Source organism: Mercenaria mercenaria, chromosome 4 (genome assembly GCF_021730395.1).
Source record: "Mercenaria mercenaria strain notata chromosome 4, MADL_Memer_1, whole genome shotgun sequence".
Lineage (NCBI taxonomy): Eukaryota > Metazoa > Mollusca > Bivalvia > Venerida > Veneridae > Mercenaria > Mercenaria mercenaria.
The window spans coordinates 37332636-37353413 of record NC_069364.1 but is presented as its reverse complement, the minus strand read 5'-3'; the positions used below and the strand labels follow the sequence as shown (position 1 = coordinate 37353413).

Genomic DNA, 20778 nt, shown 5'->3' with positions numbered 1-20778 from the left:
ATTTATAATTTAAGCTCTAGCGTCCCTTAAAATGGGCCAGACAACCCTATTTGAATAAAATTGGAAGAGGACTTTATAATGATGCTAAAAACCAAGTTTGATGAAGATCAAGCGGTTCATGAGAAGAAATTCTTTAAAGGTTTTTCTATTTTTAGCTCTAGTGGCCCTTAATTTAAGGGGCCAAGGTGAAACATTTGAACAAACTTGATAGAAGTAAATGCCAGGATACTACTGACCAAGTTTGGTGTAATTCTGACTTGTAGTTTCAGAGGAGAAGATGTTTAACTAAAAATGTTATTGCTGGACGATTGACGATGATGCCAGACCATCCACCTATACTAATAGCTCATCCTGAACAAATTTCAACTGAGCTTATAACAAAAACCCACTTACTTTGATATTGTGTATCCTGGTGTGCAACACCAGCACTGGAAGTCATGCAACCCATTTTAAGTGTATTCCCAGCAGAAATTGGATTGCTCATTTACCACCAGTGAATATGTAATCAAACTGTAATTATATCTCATACCAAAGTTCAAAAGGAATACAGCACCAGTAAGCAGTGAAACTAGATAGAATCCACCTTTGAGCTCGGCAATATGTCCTCCAACAGGTGGACCAAGCACAAATCCAATACTGGAAGCCGCATTGAAATGACCTATCTTAGCAGTCTGATCATTCTTTGTAGTTATATCTGCAAGGTATGACTTGCCTATATTCTGACTATGTTTGAAAATACCTAAAAAGAAACAAAAATTTAATTTGAAAACAAGCAAAACTTCACTTAATATAACAAACAAATAATAAACAAATTCCATTAAAAGATGTCCCGATATTCCCCTTCTTTATTATTGTAAACTAAGATAGTTACAGTGAACAGGCTAATGAAAATATCTTTATGTCCCAAGAGAGGTCTGAGGTTTGATCACTAGCCATGACATACCAAAGATGTGAAACATGGTACTGGTAGCTCCCTAATGTTTGGGCGTCAGCATTTAAAGGGTTGTACCAGGAGGTAAAATAATCACAGGTAAATATCTGTCACTGGATACCTAGTTTATTGCACAAGAGCTTTGAAGCTCATGTTGACTGTTGATTGTAAGCGACATTAAACTGAACTTACCTTTAACTTTAGTGCATGCGGTATATAGCATTGGTATAAAAAAACAAAGACTAATATACTATGTATTGGTAGCTTGGCAACAAACATGTGTACATGTTTTATCTAGCATTGGTATGCAAGACCTTATATAATGCCTAGCCACAAACATGACTACATGTTGTATCTGGCATTGGTATGTAAGAACTCGTATATTACCTAGTAGTACACGACTACATGTAGTATCTGGCATTGGTATGTAAGAACTTATATATTACCTAGCAGTACACGACTACATGTAGTATCTGGCATTGGTATGTAAGAACTTATATATTACCTAGCAGTACACGACTACATGTAGTATCTAGCATTGGTATGTAAGAACTTATATATTACCTAGTGGAAACATAGCAACAGACATGTGTACAGTCATGTAGTATCTGGCATTGGTATGCAAGAACTTACATATAACCTAGTGGAAACATAGCAACAGACATGTGTACAGTCATGTAGTATCTAGCATTGGTATGTAACAACTTACATATTACCGTAGATACCCATGTATAATGCGCACCCGTGTATAATGCGCATCCCCGATTTTGGCCCGAAATCCTGGGGAAAAAAAACATTTTTGGTCAATTTTGAGGTGGATGGAAAACGAAAGTAGAGTTTACATCGACACCGGTAATAAATTTTATCTCCGCGGTGGAGTGCAGTATCGGTCTCACGGTACTATCGATTTTTGTTTTCTCGAAAATAAAACCAATAAAATATGGTTTTATTTGTTGTTTTACCTTTTTAATTAACTATTTTGAATAAATAAACAGCAGCTGATTTAATATTTCGTAATGGTATTTTTCAAAATGACATAAGCTTCTCAATTCAAACCAATAACAAAAGGTGTGATAGTCTTTTTCTCACAAACAAATAGCCAATAATTACCGGCAATTAACGTGTCACCTCGTGTCAATTATGTTGTTCACAGTTTGATCTCGGTTAAAGATAATTCTCAATTTTTAATTAGTATCATAATTTTTGTGATTTATAAACATTTTTTTCATCAAAATACTTTTAAATTTATATGAAATTAATTTTGTTTGAAAGAAAAATAAACCATCGATCTTTTACGGGAACGTAACGGCAATCTTAGATTTTAGCGGTGACAGTAAGCGCGGGGAGTAGTTTCCCTTTACAAAAATGGCGGACATCGGTAACAAACTTGTTTTGAAGTTAGAAAATTGTCTATACCTGTATATTATGCGCACTCACGATTCGTGGGTGGTCCCGGGGGTAAAAAAACTGCGCATTATACATGGGTATCTACGGTACCTAGTGGAAACCTAGCAACAGACATGTGTACAGTCATGTAGTATCTAGCATTGGTATGTAACAACTTACATATTACCTCATGGAAACGTAGCAACAGACATGTGTACAGTCATGTAGTATCTAGCATTGGTATGTAACAACTTACATATTACCTAGTGGAAACGTAGCAACAGACATGTGTACAGTCATGTAGTATCTAGCATTGGTATGTAACAACTTACATATTACCTAGTGGAAACATAGCAACAGACATGTGCACAGTCATGTAGTATCTAGCATTGGTATGTAACAACTTACATATTACCTAGTGGAAACATAGCAACAGACATGTGTACAGTCATGTAGTATCTAGCATTGGTATGTAACAACTTACATATTACCTAGTAGAAGCATAGCAACAGACATGTCATGTAGTATCTGGCATTGGTATGTAAGAACTGGTATATTACCTAGTGGAAGCCTTGCAACAAACATGAGAACAACTGTTGTAGCAAAGGCAAACATCATGTACCCACAAGCTGACATGACCAAACACACAAGTATAGTAAAACGTCGCCCAGCTACATCACTCCACTGACCCTAAAACAGTATTTGAATATTTTTCTACAGAGAACATATATGTCAGAGAGATTAAACTGTCTTGACAAAAGGGTCTCCATATTTCTGTTCTACTGAAATTTGATCATTGGGATCAGAAGATTTTTGAAGCTCCCATTACACACGATTTATAGAAAATACAACAGGTCTAAATGGGCCAAAGTTGCTCACCTGAGGAGGACGTCAATCTTTTGGTGAACATCCATTAAGAGATTCATTAAAAGTTATTTAAAGGTTTTTTTCTATTTTTTTGTTGTGGCAGTCCCTAAATGGGGCCAAGTGACCCCCATTTGAAACAAGAGGGTCATGATGACCCTGAATCGCTCACCTGAGTAATATGAGCCACATGATTCAAATGACAAACTGATCCTAAAATATAAAGAAAATAGGTCAGTAGGTCACTGAAAGTCAGTTTTAAGATCTGTGTGCTTAACTATACATGCCATCCAAATTTCAAGGTTGCATCTTAAAAAACAAGAAAGTAGGTCAGTAGGTCAAGGTCACAGTCAGGTGACCCCTAATCACTTGGGGTCATCAGGTAATTATAATTAAACAGTCTAGGAACTATGATCTAATAATTTTTAAGTACTTTTTCCTATATAACTAATATAACAAGTGACCCCCAGGGCGGGGCTTCTTTTCATCCAAGGGGTATAATTTGAACAATCTTGTAAGAGATCCACTAGGCAATGCTACACACCAAATATCAAAGGCCTAGGCCTTGATATTTAGGACAAGAAGATTTTTTAATTAAAAATAAAAACTTGAGACCACCCGGGGCAGGGCCTCTTTTCACTCCAGGGTAATGATTTGAACAATTCTGGTAGAGGACCACAAGGCAATGCTACATACCAAATATCAAAGGCCTAGGTCTTGTGGTTTTAGACAAGAAGATTTTTAAAGGTTTTTCCTATATAAGTCTATGCAAAACTTGGGACCCCCCGGGCAGGGCCTCTTTTCAACCCAGTGGCATAATTTGAATAATTTTCATAGAGGACCATTAGATGATGTCACATGCCAAATATCAAGGCTCTAGGCCTTGCGGTTTGGGACAAGAAGATTTTTAAAGTTTTTCCTTTCGGTTGCCATGGCAACCAGAGTTCTGCATGGAATTCAATTCTTTGAACAATTTTGAAAGGGGACCATCCAAGGATCATTCCTGTGAAGTTTGGTGTAATTCTGCCTAGAGGTTTTCAAGAAGATTTTTTTAGAAATTGTTGAGCTAAAAAAATTGGAGAGAACTTTATAATGATGCTACAGACCAAGTTTTGTGAATATCCAACAAGCAGTTCATGAGAGGAGTCATTAAAATGTTTTTCTATTGTTAGCTCTAGCGGCCCCTGAAAAGGGATCAAGTGCCTCCAGGAGACGTTATTTGAAGCAACTGTTTAAAGACAAACAGATGAAAAGAGAAACAGTGATCACAATAGCTCCTAATGATGTAAACTAATAAAATGATATACACACCACTAATGGACTTGTGAACAGCTGTATGGCTCCATAAGTTGAACCTGAAACAAAGAAATACCGTTCAATGAACTATAGAGATTGTTTTAAGAAAAAGCACATGTCTCACTTCAATAATTATGTAAATGACAATGTCATGCATACCTTAGCTTTAATAGCATAACAATATTTCAAATGCCAGAACAATTCAACAATATGTAAGTATGATAAACTTGGCACTGGACAATATATACAAAGCTATCATGGCTGTGCTTGGTATTAGGGGTGTGTACCAGTTTTCGATATAAATTGAATACAACTGATGCATCATATTGTAGAATGTTGTATCGGTCAAAATATCCAATAATTAAGAGAACCCAAGTACATTTTTCGTAAACTTTTCCAGTCATCATATCAGTTCAGTGTTTTTATGCAAGCTTGATTCATCTGAGAGTAATTGCATATTTCTCACTCTATACTATATACAAGACAAATAATGTTTTGACTGCTAGCTTCAATGGCACCCGCTGACAAGCATGGTGTGCCATATTATGCACGCCATTTAAGGAAACCCCTTTTTCATTGGTTATTTATTTTTATTCAAGCATTGAACAATATTTACATTCACCCTATTCTTTTCCATTGAAAATTATGATGTTTATTCTGTAATATTTATTTTTTATTTATTCTGAACAGCAAAAGGAAAGGCACGAAAATTATGTCAAATTAACGCAGCTTAATGATAACAGGCCACTGTTTTGACGATGTCCGTGTATAGTCAGGGAGAACATTCCTTAGATGACATCACAGATGTACGTCTGGTAAACAGAATGTTTGGGAAGCTGATTTTAATGTTAAGTGCAACAAAATGACTTGTGTGAAATTTACAGTATAACCTTGTTTACAAATGGAAAGAAATCATATGTTAGTATAAGAAATGACTAAATTTTTTTTGGGAGTTCATGCAAAGTGAACAACAGAATAGGATGGGCAAATTAAACATGGATTTGCTGATCCTGTTCTGTTGTTCATTTTTCATGAACTCCGAAAACAATATTTTATTTCTTGAGTTTCCGAGAAAATCAAAACTTCACACTTGTAATTTTCCATCCCATGGGAACGTGTGCCCATGTTCATTTAAGAAAAGACTATGTTACATAGATTACACAGCAGATTCTACCCGGAGTCAGGATACAGCTACTGTTATCATGGCCTTAAATAGCCCAGTTCTAATATTTTTGAATTGTGTTATGCAATGTTTCCTGTTGTTGAAAAAAAAAATTGTCAAGAATATCCACATTTCATTTTTTTTCAGGTTTCCTACAAATATGACTGAAAGAAAACTTTAAAGTAACCCTGCAGAAAAACATTTACATTGAATATTGATTCAAGTTGTAGTAAAATACAGGACATAGAGGAAATTTCAAGAAGTAAGAACAGTGCAGAAGCCATGCTAAATAATGCTTACCAAGAACCCCTACAACTGTAGGTGAAGCACCCAGGTCCCGTGCATGAGTCGCTATCAGCGGGAGAATCATACTCACTCCAAACAAGTCCTGAAGTGGAACATAAACAGTACTGTATGTCTGAAGAAAACAAGCTTAAATGCAAAACAAGAGCTGTCCATAAGACAGCCAAGCTCGACTATTCGAAATATTGTCACAGAAGCAGGAAATTATTACCCAAAATGTTAAATATCAAAAGAGTTTTAAGTTCGAAAGGGGACATAATTTGACCAAAATACATATCAGAGTTACGGGACTTGGTGCTATAAACTAGTTTTATAACCCCGAAGAAACATATTAAGTTTCAATTCAATATCTGCATTAGTTTTGGGGATAGTAACTTGCATGTAAAACTTTAACCAGGATTTTCTAAGTCCAAAAGGGGGCATAATTTGGCCAAAATACATGTCAGAATTATGGGACTCGACCCAGTGAGGTAAGTAATTGATCTAAAAAAAGAAAAAATAAGTTTCAAATCTATATGCCTTTTAGTAATAGCTGTATGTACTTGCACGCAAAACTTTAACCAGAATTTTCTAAGTCAAAAAGGGGGCATACTTTGCCCAAAATAAAGGTCAGAGTTATGGGACTTGGTGCTATCAACTAGTTTTATAACCCCGAAGACACGTGAAGTTTCAATTCAATATCTGCATTAGTTTTGAAGATAGTAACTTGCATGTAAAACTTTAACCAGAATTTTCTAAGTCCAAAAGGGGGCATAATTTGCTCAAAATACATGTTAGAGTTATGGAACTTGACCCAGTGAGGTTGGTAATTGGCCTAGAAAAAGAATAAATAAGTTTCAAAGCTATATGCCTTTAAATGATAGCTGTATGTACTTGCATGCAAAAACTTAACCAAGGTGTGACGCCGACGCCGACGCCAGGGTGAGTAGAATAGCTAGACTATTCTTCGAATAGTCGAGCTAATAAGGGATTATTTATTACAAGAACAATTATACTGATACTATATTCTAATATGCTTATTTCTGTTAAAACACACATAATTATGCTAAAATGAGGTCACATTAACATGTGATGTTGTCTTTTTTTTTTTTTTTTTTTGTGGCCAAGAAAGAGCACTTCTATATTTTATCTACTGTTTTAGATTAAGGGCATATTAGAATCGAAATAATGTATAGCAAAAGCGTGTTTTACCTTAATTAATACACTCGGCTTAGAATACGTCACCAGAATAATTCACTCGGGCTACGCCCTCATGAAATTATTCTGCTGAGGTATTACCTCTTTGGTTTTGGTACTGATCATAATTACAAGATTTGATAGAAATCTGCCAAATATTTGCTGAGAAACAGCCCAGACAAATTCCATCTACAGACCGGAATCCAATATAGCCCCTAGATACTATTATCTGGGGGTATAATAAACTGACTAGTTTTGAAGTTGTGCTGAAGACAAAATAAACAAAGGACAGATTTTTTAAGCGTGTGTGTCAGAGTGTAGGGTGTAATATGGTAGTGGTTGGGGTGAGTGGCAGCAATGACAGAATACTAAGGTATGAGAAACTAAGTAAATTTTCTTTTTTGGGAGTGGTGTTGGGGGATGGTAGTTAATTTCTATGTGTAAGTAAGTAAACAAACACTTAACTTATAGTGGAGACTTAATTTATAGCGGATGACATATTTGGCAGAACCAATTTACAATAAGGTCCAATGTATAAATATGAACAAGAACAATAAACATGATTTACAAACAATAATGACATACTAGGTACAATATAGTCACAAAACTAAACATTGAAAATGAATGCATCATACACACTGAATAAGAAAAAATATTACAGAAACATGATAAAGTTACTGTATTAATCATAACTACTATTACAACAAAATCAATATGAAATGAAATTAAACTAGAGATGCTTTTGCGAAAAATGTCTAGTTTCTCTCGATGGCTTTGATGAGTGGACCCGACTGAAAAATGTCTAGTTTCTCTCGATGGCTTTGATGAGTGGACCCCACTGAAAAATGTCTAGTTTCTCTCGATGGCTTTGATGAATGGTCCCAATCAGTAATTCAAGGGCCATAATTCAAAAGTGCCTGGGCAGATTTGGCTAGTTATCGAACTTGGCCGAGGTCTCATGGTCAAACACATTTTGTTCAAGTTTGGTGAAGATCGGATGAGAAATGTTCGACTTAGAGTGTGGACAAGCTTTGTGACAGACAGACACACACACACACACACAGTCAGACAGACAGACAGGAGTAAATCAATATGTCTCCCAAACCACTGTGTGGTGGGAGACATAATAATATATAAGCAAAAGAAATATTGAAAGAAAAGTTAATGACATACATCAATAGTCTGCATATTATTTAGGAAATTTATAGAATTTTGTAGACAGTATTTTCTAATAATAATAAGAAAAGTGCCATTGAGGACAGGAATTTTGAATTTTATGAGAGTATCATATGAGCGTATGTGATTAATAGATTGATAGATCATTCCGTATTATGAGTCCCGAGTACATGTAGTTCCGAAATTTACGAAAAAATTCTATTCTTGGTTTTGGTATCCTTAGTTCATTGTTTTGATTTTATCTAAGTTCACGATCAGATATTTGGTTGTGGTTAAATTTTGAAGTAAGATAGTCAGGCGATTGCTTATTCATGGATTTATGGTGTGGGTGGGGTGGGGGTGGGGTTCGGGGAGTGCAGATCGTCTCATCACTACCCACCTATATTCCAAGTTTAAGTCAATACCTTGAATAGTTTTGAAGTTGTACTCTGGACACAAAATACAACACCTATGATATTGTCATACGGCTATCTCCCTAAATGCCAAGATTGAAGACAACACCTTGAATGATTACTAAGTTATGCTCCAGACAAAATATGGTGGCCAAATTTGACTAACCTACCAACCAAATACATGCGCTCTGCATATTGTCACATTGCCAACTACCAATTTGCCAAGTTTAAAGCCAGTACCTTTAATAGTATTAAGTTATGCTCCAGACACAAAATATGAGAAATAAATTTGACCTCTGAGCTCTATTTGTGAACTTGACCTTTGACCCTATGTGCTCAACACATCTCACCACTTACCTATATGCCATGTTAAAAGTCAAGAACTTGAATTCTTGCACCTGACATGAACTATGCATTATGACAGACTGGCAGAAAAACAGGCAGATGCACCCATCATCACATTCATAATACATCTGTTTGTCCAATTTGGACAAGATTTGAACAAATTTTGTAGAGGTCCACTAGGCAAAGCTACATGTCAAATACCTAAGCTCTAGGCCTTCTGGTTTATTTTTAGAAAATTTTGAAGATTTTTCTATGTACTATCAAGTAACCCCACGGGGCGGGGCCAATTTGACCCCAGGGGTCATGATTTGAACAAACTTTGTAGAAGTCTACTAGGCAATGCTACAGGTCAAATATCTAAGATCTAGGCCTTCTGGTTTATTTTAAGAAAATTTTTGAAGATATTCCTATGTAAAATTAAGTCACCCCTTGGGCGGGGTCGATTTTGACCCCGGGGGTCATGATTTGAACAAATGTTGTAGAGGTCCACTAGGCAATGCTGCATGTGAAATATCTAAGCTCTAGGCCTTCTGGTTTATATTTAGAAATTTTTTGAAGATTTTCATATGTAAAATCAAATGACCCCTAGGATGGGGTCAATTTTGATCCCGGGGTCATGATTTGAATAAATTTAGTAGAGGTCCACTAGGCAATGCTACATGTCCAATATCTAAGCTCTAGGGCTTCTGGTTTTTGAGAAGAAGATTTTTTAAGATTTTCCTATGTAAAATCAAGTGACCCCTGGAGCAGGGTCAATTTTGACCCCAGGTGTCATAATTTGAACAAATTTTGTAGAGGTTCACTAGGCAATGCTACATGTGAAATATCTAAGCTCTAGGCCTTCTGGTTTATTTTTAGAAATTTTTTGAAGATTTTCATATGTTAAATAAAGTGACCCCTGGGGCAGTGTCAATTTTGACCCCGGGGTCATGATTTGAACAACTTTAGTAGAGGTCCTTTAGGCAATGCCATATGTCAAATATCTAAGCTCTAGGGCTTCTAGTTTTTAAGAAGATTTTTTAAGATTTTCCTATGTAAAATCAAGTGACCCCTGGGGCGGGGTCAATTTTGACCCCAGGGTCATGATTTGAATAAATTTGGTAGAGGTCCATTAGGCAATGCTTCACACCAAATATCTAAACTCTAGGGCTTCTGGTTTTTGAGAAGAAGATTTTTGAAGTTTTTCCTTTCGGTTGCCATGGCAACCACAGTTCTCCATGGAATTCAATTCTTTGAATAATTTTGAAAGGGGGCCACCCAAGGATCATTCCTGTGAAGTTTGGTGTAATTCTGCCCTGTGGTTTTCAAGAAGATGATTTTTTTACAAATAGCTGACGCACGACGCACAACGCACGACTGACGACGGACATCAAGCGGTCACAAAAGCCCACCTTGTCACTTCGTGACAGGTGAGCTAAAAATCAGTGAAAAATAATCATACCATAACACGATGATAATATGCACATGTCCTCTTGATAGTAAGCTTCCCATGAAGTATGTCCAACTTCCAACCAGTGGTTGCTGAGAAATACTCCGGACAAGAAATGTACTATAATATACTACTGTAGAATAATCAAAGGGCAATAACTTTGTATAACATCATCTGAATGGAACACAAAGATAATATGCACATCTCCTCTTAATAGTAAAGCTTCCTATGAATTACACGTATGGCTGAATTCCAACCAGTGGTTGCTAAGAAATATTCCAGACCAGAATTGCACGATATATTAGGAATGGCAATGGGTACCGATTTTGGTACTCACCTATTTTTTCAATCGAGTACTCAGTTACTCATGGTTTCCGTAACCAAAATAGGTGAGAATAGGCCTTATTTAGCATGAAATTTCGTTCATTATTAAAGGGAGATAATTCAAAATCATTAGTTGTTTTCACCAAGTCATGGTCTGGTGGAAAGAAATCCCAAACAGAACACCAGGTGCACAACTTCATGCCACTCTGCTGTTGTACAAGAAGGTAAAATAAGTACAGGTAGTATCTGTTACTGGATAACTAGTTTGTCACTCAAGAGCTTTGTAGCTTGTGTATATGTTAATTATATGTGACTTTAAATAAATGCTTACCTTAACTTTACCACTAATATTTTAAGTCTCCGAGACAAATACTTTTTTTATATGAAGGACAGACATTCCAAACAAAACCCCAGGTGCAAAACTTTACATGCTGAATAATAGCTGAATAATATTGGTAGATATGCAAAATTCTCTTGATTTAAGATCTTTGGAGAACAGACAAGATGATGCAAAATTAATAATGTTTTACAAAATTGTCCATTCACCAGTAGCTATTCCTTTCCCAGCATATTTTGAGCGACCAAGGGGACAACTTGTCACACACACACCCTGGCCTATAGAAAAATCCATAAGTACTCTGATCTGGAACAACCTCCTGCCTACGCATAATTGAATCTTTCAAGCAGGCAGTATGCCAACATACAAATAATTAAGCAAACTGCATTTTTAACCTGATTTTACTACTCTTGTCTGTATATCCAGGGTCTTTCAAAAATGAATTCTATTTTGAGTGACCCTGGTATATCTAACACTTTTAACTGTTTTCAGTCTCACTTTTTCACTTTGAAATCTCACTGTCAATAATTATAGTTTTGTAAAAATCTTTCCCTTGCACTGACTGCGCATCTGCTAATAATACCTGAAAGGGGAGTTTGTGTGTGTGTTTGGGTTTAACGTCTTTTTCAACAATTTTTCAGTCATATAAACGACGGTGTTTACTTGTAGCAGTGAGCTCAATGCCCAACTTTATAGTGCTGCCTCACTGGAATATCACACCATAGACACGTGGCATAATACCCCACCCAGTCACATTATACTGACACTGGGCTGACCAGTCCTAGCACTATCCTCTTAATGCTGAGCACCAAGCGAGGAAGCTACTAGTACCATTTTTACATCTTTGGTATGACGTGGCCGGGGATCAAACCCATGACCTCCCACAATCGAAGCAGATGCTCTACCACTAGGTTACCTTGGCAGTGAAAGGGGAGTTAAACAGTAAATGAAGATAGATTTATATTCCTGTAATGTACGCCTGTGGAACCAGATACCAGCTAGAGCACCTTGCCACTGCACCCAGCTTGGAGGCCTTTAAGAGGGGTTTGGTGACAATCGTGACATGCTAGCACCCAACTGATAATGTAAATAGTTTTATCACCCACATCAGTTGCGCATACCTCACATCTACTTTGTACAGTCACCATGTATGACAATGCTCCAGAGTGAGCCTCTTACATTAATGGAAGAAGAAGAATGTTTCATGTAGCACAATTTTTTTTTCCGCTACATGCAACACCAAATTTTAAGGGCCATATCTCTGGTCTGGCTGTTTGAGATACAAAGTCAAACTACTTTTAATGATAAACAAGAGCACCGCCTTGCGGGTGCTGACGCTCATCTGATTTTTTTTGTATAATAGAAATATTGTCCTATCCATGATTTTCTAAGTCTAAAAAGGGCCATCATTCTTGCAAAAAGCAGGATAGAGTTATGTTTCTTGATGTACAGTGTCCACTTATGATGGTGAAAAACTGTTGCAAGTTTTAAAGCAATAGCTTTGATAGTTTATGAGAAAAGTTGACTTAAACATAATATTCAACCAAGAAAATGATTTTTCTAAGTCCAAAAGGGGCAATAATTATTGCAAAAAGCAGGATGGAGTTATGTTGTTTGCTGTACAGGGTCAGCTTATGATGGTGAACAAGTGTTGCAAGTTTCAAAGCAATAGCTTTGATAGTTTAAGAGAAAAAGTTTACCTAAACATAAAACTTAACCAAGAAATCTGATATTTTCTAAGTCCAAAAGGGGCCATAAATCTTGCAAAAAGCAGGATGGAGTTATGTTTCTTGCTGTACAGGGTCAGCCTATGATGGTGAACAAGTGTTGCAAGTTTTAAAGCAATAGCTTTGATAGTTTAGGATAAAAGCTGACCTAAACATAAAACTTAACCAAGAAAACTGATTTTCTAAGTCCAAAAGGGGCAATAATTCTTGCAAAAAGCAAGATGGAGTTATGTTTCTTGATGTACAGGGTCTGCTTATGATGGTGAACAAGTATTCCAAGTTTCAAAGCAATAGCTTTGATAGTTTAGGAGAAAAGTTGACCTAAACATAAAACTTAACCAAGAAATCTGATATTTTCTAAGTACAAAAGGGGCCATAAATCTTGCAAAAAGCAAGATGGAGTTATGTTTCTTGCTATACAGGGTCAGCTTATGATGGTGAACAAGTATTCCAAGTTTCAAAGCAATAGCTTTGATAGTTTAGGAGAAAAGCTGACCTAAACATAAAACTTAACCAGGCAACGCCGACGCCGACGCCGACAACCGCTCAAGTGATGACAATAACTCATCATTTTTTTTCAAAAAATCAGATGAGCTAAAAATAATTCTGTGCGATTTGATGACTGTGTCAAATACTCCGGATTTTGATAAACTTCCGAGCACTAGTGCATTACCTGCGGTTACAGTGACGTCATCCACACTGGTTTTTACTCTAAATATCGTGATGACAATGCAAAAGAAGACAACAAGATGTAAAAATTATTACCAAGAAACCCGAAATGTAAATTGGAAATGCAGGATCATTGAATAAACGCCGTTTTGAGAACATTTTGTTTGCGGAAATTTTGTCAGTGGGAGCTGCCATAGTTGTGATTGCTAACGAATGATATCGCTGTCGGCATCGATTTTCTAGGGTTTGCCAATCTAGGGTATTTATCATGCAAGAAACACTGCTGTGTGTTATTTGTATTATCAGACAGATCAACAGGACTATCTTCAGGCCCGTGTCCAGGATTTCTTTGCTGGGGGGCCCAACGTGGGGTGGGTTCGGGAGGGGTATCCCCTCCTGATGTCGAAATTTTTTAATATGGTACATGAAAAGATGCATTTTCCTGCTACCTGAAACACCTTTAAGGATGCATGAATGTATTATATATTTAAGGAAAAGTCTAGTGTGTATGGACTTCATTTTTCTGTATGATACCCAGGTCTCAGTGTATTGGCTCCGATATCTACCAATCCAAAGTATAACCAGCTACCAGTAATAAAGAAGATAGTGGTTTGAAAATCAACTTTATTTATCATAATAAAACAAACTAGATCTATATGATTGTTAGACTTACAAAGTCTGTTGAGATCAAATAATCTGTAATAATATTAATTTCTTCATACTGACACTGATATTTTCTCAGAAAAAAACATTTTCTCTCTAGGCTCATCTCAGCAGTTAGAGACAGAGATAAGAGATATTGTAAACTTTTTTCAGAAAGTGGTATCAGAGAGGATTCATTTTATGGCCAGGTGCTTTACATTTAATGACTCTAACGACTGATGCCAGTCTGATTGTCAGCAATAATTATACTACATTTTAATCAATTGAATAAAATTTCATTCATTCTATATTTTTCTTTTAATCATAATATTTATAAAAAAAAAACTTTTTTCTAATTATTAAAAAAAAAAAAAAAATATGTGTAATTTCATTAAAAAGAAAGTTATCAAAAACTGCTCAAAATTGATATACAAAAATGACATGATTTGTAGAAAAATGATTTACTAAGTTCACAAATAAGTATTAATAACAAAATGAATAAAAACACAAAAATATTTTTGAACTTTTTCTGCATTTCTTGTGTTCTAAGCAAATATAATGAAAAACTACCCACTACCCAATCAAGTACCGCGTTTAAAAAGCGAGCGGTCAATGAAGCATGTACAGATAAACTTTTACCTGTAATATGCCTGGGGCTAATTTTCACTACCGGACACGGTTTTATGGCTCTTTAGCCTGTTAGTCCAAGAAATCCTTTCCTAAAAAAGGGTCGAATTGTGCACTTTTTGTGAAAAGCATGAAACTTGGCATGGTAGTAGATAAATATATTACTCTTCATTTAAGAGTGGGAAGCAGCGTCTTAAACCCAAAAAAAGGCCCCCAAAATCCAAGATGGCCGCCATAATTCAAAATTTATGAAAAATTAAGGAAATCATTAAACAGCTAAGTAAAACATGCAATAAGCATGCACATGGGAATTAGTAGAATATCATAATATAATCCCGGGAATAAGTCTTCATTTGTATTGACAAAATCCAAAATGGCTGCCCAAATAAAAGATGGCTGCCAAAAATACAAAGCATTGTTTACTTTAGGTGGAAGTAAGCATTGTTAACAATAATACTTAATTGAAATGCTCTCTAGTACACAGTAAATAAACAAAACATGTTTTCTACCATATTTCAAGAACAAAGTAAATGAAAATGCCATTTTGTTGAATAAATTACTAATAGAATTTTTTATTGAAGTGTACTACTAACAGAATTTGTTACTGGAGTATAAAAGAAATACTGTTCATGCTGTATGGATTCAAATAAAAGTTAAATTGTTATATATCAACTATTTGATTTGATATTTAAAACAGATTTTAAAAAGTTCCTTCCTTTTTTTTAAAATGCATAAATTATTAACAAAAGTTGTTCCCTTTGTTTAAATTTAGCCATTTATTAATATATGTCAACAACATTAATACTGACACATGTTCCCGCAATTCAAAATAACAAATATAATTTCTTTTCCCAAGTAAATCTATAAAAGATATATCAACTGTTTATCTATACGTTTTAATACCCTGACTGTATAATTTCACATCAGTCTAACATGCAGTGCACATAGTTCCATGCTTTTCAGTATGGTTTACCTACTATAGCTCATGTATTTATCTGTATATATTCAATCCTTCATGTAGGGCACAATATAGCACCTACCCATTTGTTTTTTGGATAACTACAAACTGTACCCTTTAACTAGTGTTCATTTTTTACTTTCAGCATGAAACAATAGTGTATTTAGTAGTAGTAGTAGTAGAAAGACATAGTTTTTAGCTCGACTATTCATAGATGTAGAGCTATTGGACTCGTCCATGCGTCGGCGTCTGCGTCGGCGTCCGCGCCCCGATTTGGTTAAGGTTTGTATGTTAGCTGGTAACTCAGAAAACCACTTGTGGGAATGGATTGAAACTTCACACACTTATTCACTGTGATAAACTGACCTATATTGCACAGGTTCCATAACTCTATTTTGCTTTTTTACAAAATTATGCCCTTTTTCAACTTAGAAATTTTTGGTTAAGTTTTTGTAGGTAAGGTGGTATCTCAGTACTTACTAATGGAATGGATTAAAACTTCACATACTTGTTCACTGTCATGATCTGACATGCACTAAGCAGCCCCATAACTCTACTCTTTTTTCAAAATTATGCCCCTTTTTCGACAGCATTTTTTGGGTTTAAAATTTTTTGTATGTAATCTGATATCTCAGTATCCACTAATTGGAATGGATTGAAACTTCGCACTCTTTTTTCACTGTCATGATCTAACATGCACTGTGAAGGTCCCTAACTCTACTTTTGATTTTTACAAAATTATCCCCCTTTTTCGACTTAGCAGTTTTTGGTTAAGTTTTTGTGTGTAAGCTGGTATCTCAGATCTACAAATTGGAAAGGATTGGAAACTTCACACACTTGTTCACTGTCATGTTTATGACATGCAGTACAGAGGTTCAATACCTCTATTTTGCATTTTACAAAATTATGCCCCTTTTTCAACTTCTGTATTCATTCAATTGACAAGGCTGTTGAATAGTCGAGCGTTGCGTCCTCCGACAGCTCTTGTTGGTGGAGGTTATTACTGCATGTTCTTGCTATAGATATTGCATTGTTGGACAAAAAACATACTTAATATGCTTATAAACTACTAACTTGTCAAATGATACCTAAACACAGATAAGGAGGGTATTGAAATCAACTGGCATCTCTGTATCATATGCCAAGAAACTACAAGAGAACCCCTACAATGCCCTGCTAACCTTAACCCTCCCTCATCCAGGCTTTGGAAAGGAGTATACCTCATTTTGTGATAATATCTTCAAATTCATAGAACCGGGGGTTTGTCTTCCAGTACTTTAAAACTGGAAAGTTTGAAAAGAGAAACATCCTTAGCTGATACATTGACAAAGAACAAGATAAATGGCATGAGACATGCAGAGTAAAGTTCAGAGCCCGAGAGCTTGATACGGCAACTAAGCGGCTGCATCAGTATACAGTGATGCAACACCTATGAAAGTTACACGGAAGAGCACTGCAAATGCAACTCTTCTTGATAATAACACATGTTTTATTTGAAATAAATGAGATGGGTCAACTTTACATAAAGTATCTACATTTCGCAGTTCACTCAACAAGATTGAAACTAGACTCATGGCACATTTTAAAGACATGCATGCAAAATAAGGGAAGGCCGAGAAGTTTTTTTGGCATTTAATGATGATGTAGGATTTGCCTTGAAAAAAATCGGGGAAATATATTGATTATAGCAATGATGCAGTCATATTATGTAAAGCAGCAAACATTGTTCAAAGGGTGTGTATAACTGCAATCAACGTGAATCATCGAGACTGACAGCCCGAGATCATAAAGCTTATCCACAAAACCATCGCTTTCTGGTTTTCTGCATGTACAATGAGTCCTACATATATTGGTAGAGATGGTTCGGTTGCTTGCAATTTACACACTCTTTGTTGGTCTCTGCGACGAGTAGATGTGCTGTTAAATATAAGTTGTGCTCTGGGACATGTCGGATTGAAATCACCAACTTTCGATGTCCTGTCTTAATATTTGAACCCCCTAAGATCATCTCAAAAATAGTCTGTAGGAATTTTGGTATAGCCTTCTGTTGGCAAGTTTCTTGCAATGTTCCATTAAAAGCACATTTTTTGCCACTGAACATATCCCGGCGAACATTGTTTGCTGCTTTACATGATATGACTGCATTATTGTCATAATCAATAATTCTTTCGATTTTCTGATATATCAATACCTAGTTGCTTGAAGGCAAACTTAAATGCACCGCGCTGTGAAACAATAAATATCAAGGTCTGTTTGGTAGAATTGAAATGACACTTGAAATATGTAAAACATCAGTATGTATCCACTAAACGATGTTGTTTTGTAGTTTTGTTTTAACATACATACATTATATATGAATGATATTAAAACATTCGATGGTCAGAACTGGTCCAATGAACTTTGATATATGGCATTTTTTGGAAATGAAACTTTTCTGTAATATGTAAAACTACATCTAACTTTTAAGGTGGCCATTTGGATTTTGTTGCCATACTAATTGATTTATTAACAAATGTTAAGTTATTTCGGAGTGTACACTTTGCATGAATTATGTAAATTTCATAAATATTCACACAAAAAGTAAACACCAATGGTTGCGTGATTCACTTATGAAAACATGATTTTATGGCACCCATCTTGGATTTTGTCAGCCATATTGGACTTTTTTTATTAATTTGTCATTTCTTATTGGAAGCTGAGTATGATTGTATACAATTATTTGCCAATTTCAAGATAATTACAAAAATGTTCAGTTGTAGTGCGTTTTTGTTTCGTAAACTAATTTTTTTGGCCCGCCCATTTGGATTTTGGCAGCCATATTGGATTTTATTTTGGGCTTTTTACATCATGCTTATTTGAATTTGATATAATTATAATGCATGCCAAAATATGTTATTTTAATGCTATCTTAACAGTCGTCTCAGTATTTTCCTTTTAGAACTGTAATTTTTGGGGCGGCCATCTTGGATTTTGGCAGCCTTTTTGTTTTTCACAGCCCGCTTCCCACTTTTAAAATAAAATGAAATATATTCATCAGCTTTCATCCCAAGTTTCATGCTTTTCCACGATGTGCACAATTATTTTACGAATTTCTCGGACTATGTGTATTGCTGTCAAATCAAGCCAATTGCGCTGGTGTATAGATTTGTTAATTGAGGGGCCCATAGTAATAAAAATCGTAACTAGCCAGCCAGCTGGGGGGCCCGGGTCCCCTGGCCCCCCACCTTGACACGTGCCTGTAATATTATCCTAATTCTCATCCATGGCATTTATTATGAGACACTCCAGTCACGTGTAGTTTAAAGTTATTTCCCGCCTAATTACAAAGTAGGGGCCTACAACAAAAGTTGCAAAAATGTTGTAAGAGGGGACGAGTCACATATCTATCATGATTGAACATGTCCACTTCAAGTTACAAAGAGCTCCAAGGGAATAGTTATACAAACCAAGTAGATATCTACGGTAATGTAAAGATACAAAACTGTAAAGACGGGGAAAATGTGCATGAAAAAGTTTCTTGTCATAATTATGATATATAAAACAGTTTCATTGCGTGACATTGGATGCTCAATATAGTATATTTTGAGGTTATTAAACAGTAGATCTATCAAAATAAAAAAGAATTGACAGAATAAAAATATGACGGTTTGAAATATTTCCAAATAATTTACAAGAAACATTGGCAGTTGTTATTCTTTTCTCATAATATCGTGCTTTGATGCCCAGCGCAGATTTTTTTTTTTTAAAAAAATCATCATATTTTGAGATAAGAAAGTAATCGCATTTTTCAAGTTATCATTTTACTAGTGTCTGCAGACGAAACGCATTATACAAGGGAAATATTTTTGAACGACTCTTTGCATTAAGGAATTGGAAGAGTTGTCCAATATGACAAATAATATGAATTTTTTTTGGACTCTAATCTAATTTGAAAATAATATGGCGTTTTTGGACCGTAGGTTTATATTATGAGGTTATTTAACGGTGTTGAGTACAATTATGAATTCTATTGGACGAGTACACATCAGTGAAAATCCATATTTGGACGAGGCTAATGAATAAATAAATAAAATTTGTTCCATGATAAAAGTCCATAATAAAAGTATTGATCAGTTGTTTGTATACATTTTCATTCATATTCCTGGTGAAGCGTTCATTTATTTTCAGAGAGATAAATCACCTGTGACCTTAACTTTTGACCAAGTGATTCAAAAATCAATAGGGGGTCATCTACTCTACATGTCCAATCATCCTATGAAGTTTCAACATTCTGGGTCGAGTGATCCTCAAGTTATTGACCAGAAACGGGTTTCCATGTTCAGGCCTCTGTGACATTGACATGTGATTTTTTTATTTTATACTTTTTTCTCGGTAAAAGCAGGCTATGAATATATTATACATAAATTACATAGATAAAAGACACTTCAGAACAGAATTTCGGAAGACTGCAATGGAATCATTTGAGATCATTCAAACTAAGTTAGAAAAAATTCAATTTTCAATATTTGAATTCGAACAATAAAATTCGTAAAAAGATCCTTTGGAAGCATAGAATACAACCAAGAAGAATAATAGCAGACTCGGTTTGACAGAGTCTGTTCATGAGAGGTAATGAAATGTGCAGCACCTCTCACGCCCCCTAGCACCGACTTAAGCAGAACTCTATTACACATAGTTTGAATGGACTCCATGATCCCAAAGAACCAGAAAATATAACAATACTAAAACATGCATATTATATTAATCTACAGCTGAAAAATGACTGAATGCAACCCGAAGATCATGATGTGTGCTGATATTGGAGACAGTAGGAGTTGTTTCAGTGGTTGTTTTAAAATTGAATGAAACATTTAATTTCATTGTAAATATTCTTTTATGATTTCTTTTAGTTTAAGAACTATTCTGAAGTGTCTTTTATCTATGTAATTTATGTATAATATATTCATAGCCTGTTTTTACCGAGATGAGATCTCATTTAAAAAAAAGAATAAAAAAAAAACAAAAACAAAAACATCACATGTCAATGTCACAGGG

The 20778-nt window shown here is 35.4% G+C and overlaps 1 protein-coding gene across 4 annotated transcripts in view; it reads right to left on the bottom strand.

The window, feature by feature from the left end:
• LOC123551468 (major facilitator superfamily domain-containing protein 9-like) overlaps positions 1 to 13717 on the bottom strand; it is a 36792-nt gene extending 23075 nt beyond the window's left edge. Inside the window, exons 1-6 of one of the 4 annotated variants that reach the window (XM_045340430.2) lie at positions 13614 to 13716; positions 10473 to 10580; positions 5940 to 6027; positions 4493 to 4536; positions 2878 to 3007; positions 530 to 739 (exon numbers count right to left, since the gene is read on the bottom strand). In XM_045340430.2, coding sequence (XP_045196365.2) covers positions 530 to 739; positions 2878 to 3007; positions 4493 to 4536; positions 5940 to 6027; positions 10473 to 10580; positions 13614 to 13712 — 679 coding nt within the window. In that variant the 5' untranslated portion in view covers positions 13713 to 13716. Of the gene's footprint in view, positions 1 to 529; positions 740 to 2877; positions 3008 to 4492; positions 4537 to 5939; positions 6028 to 10472; positions 10581 to 12242; positions 13469 to 13521 lie in introns of those variants that run through there. The other 3 variants (XM_045340431.2, XM_045340433.2, XM_045340432.2) reach the window with 3 other exon arrangements.
• Between the last annotated feature and the right edge of the window lie 7061 nt (positions 13718 to 20778).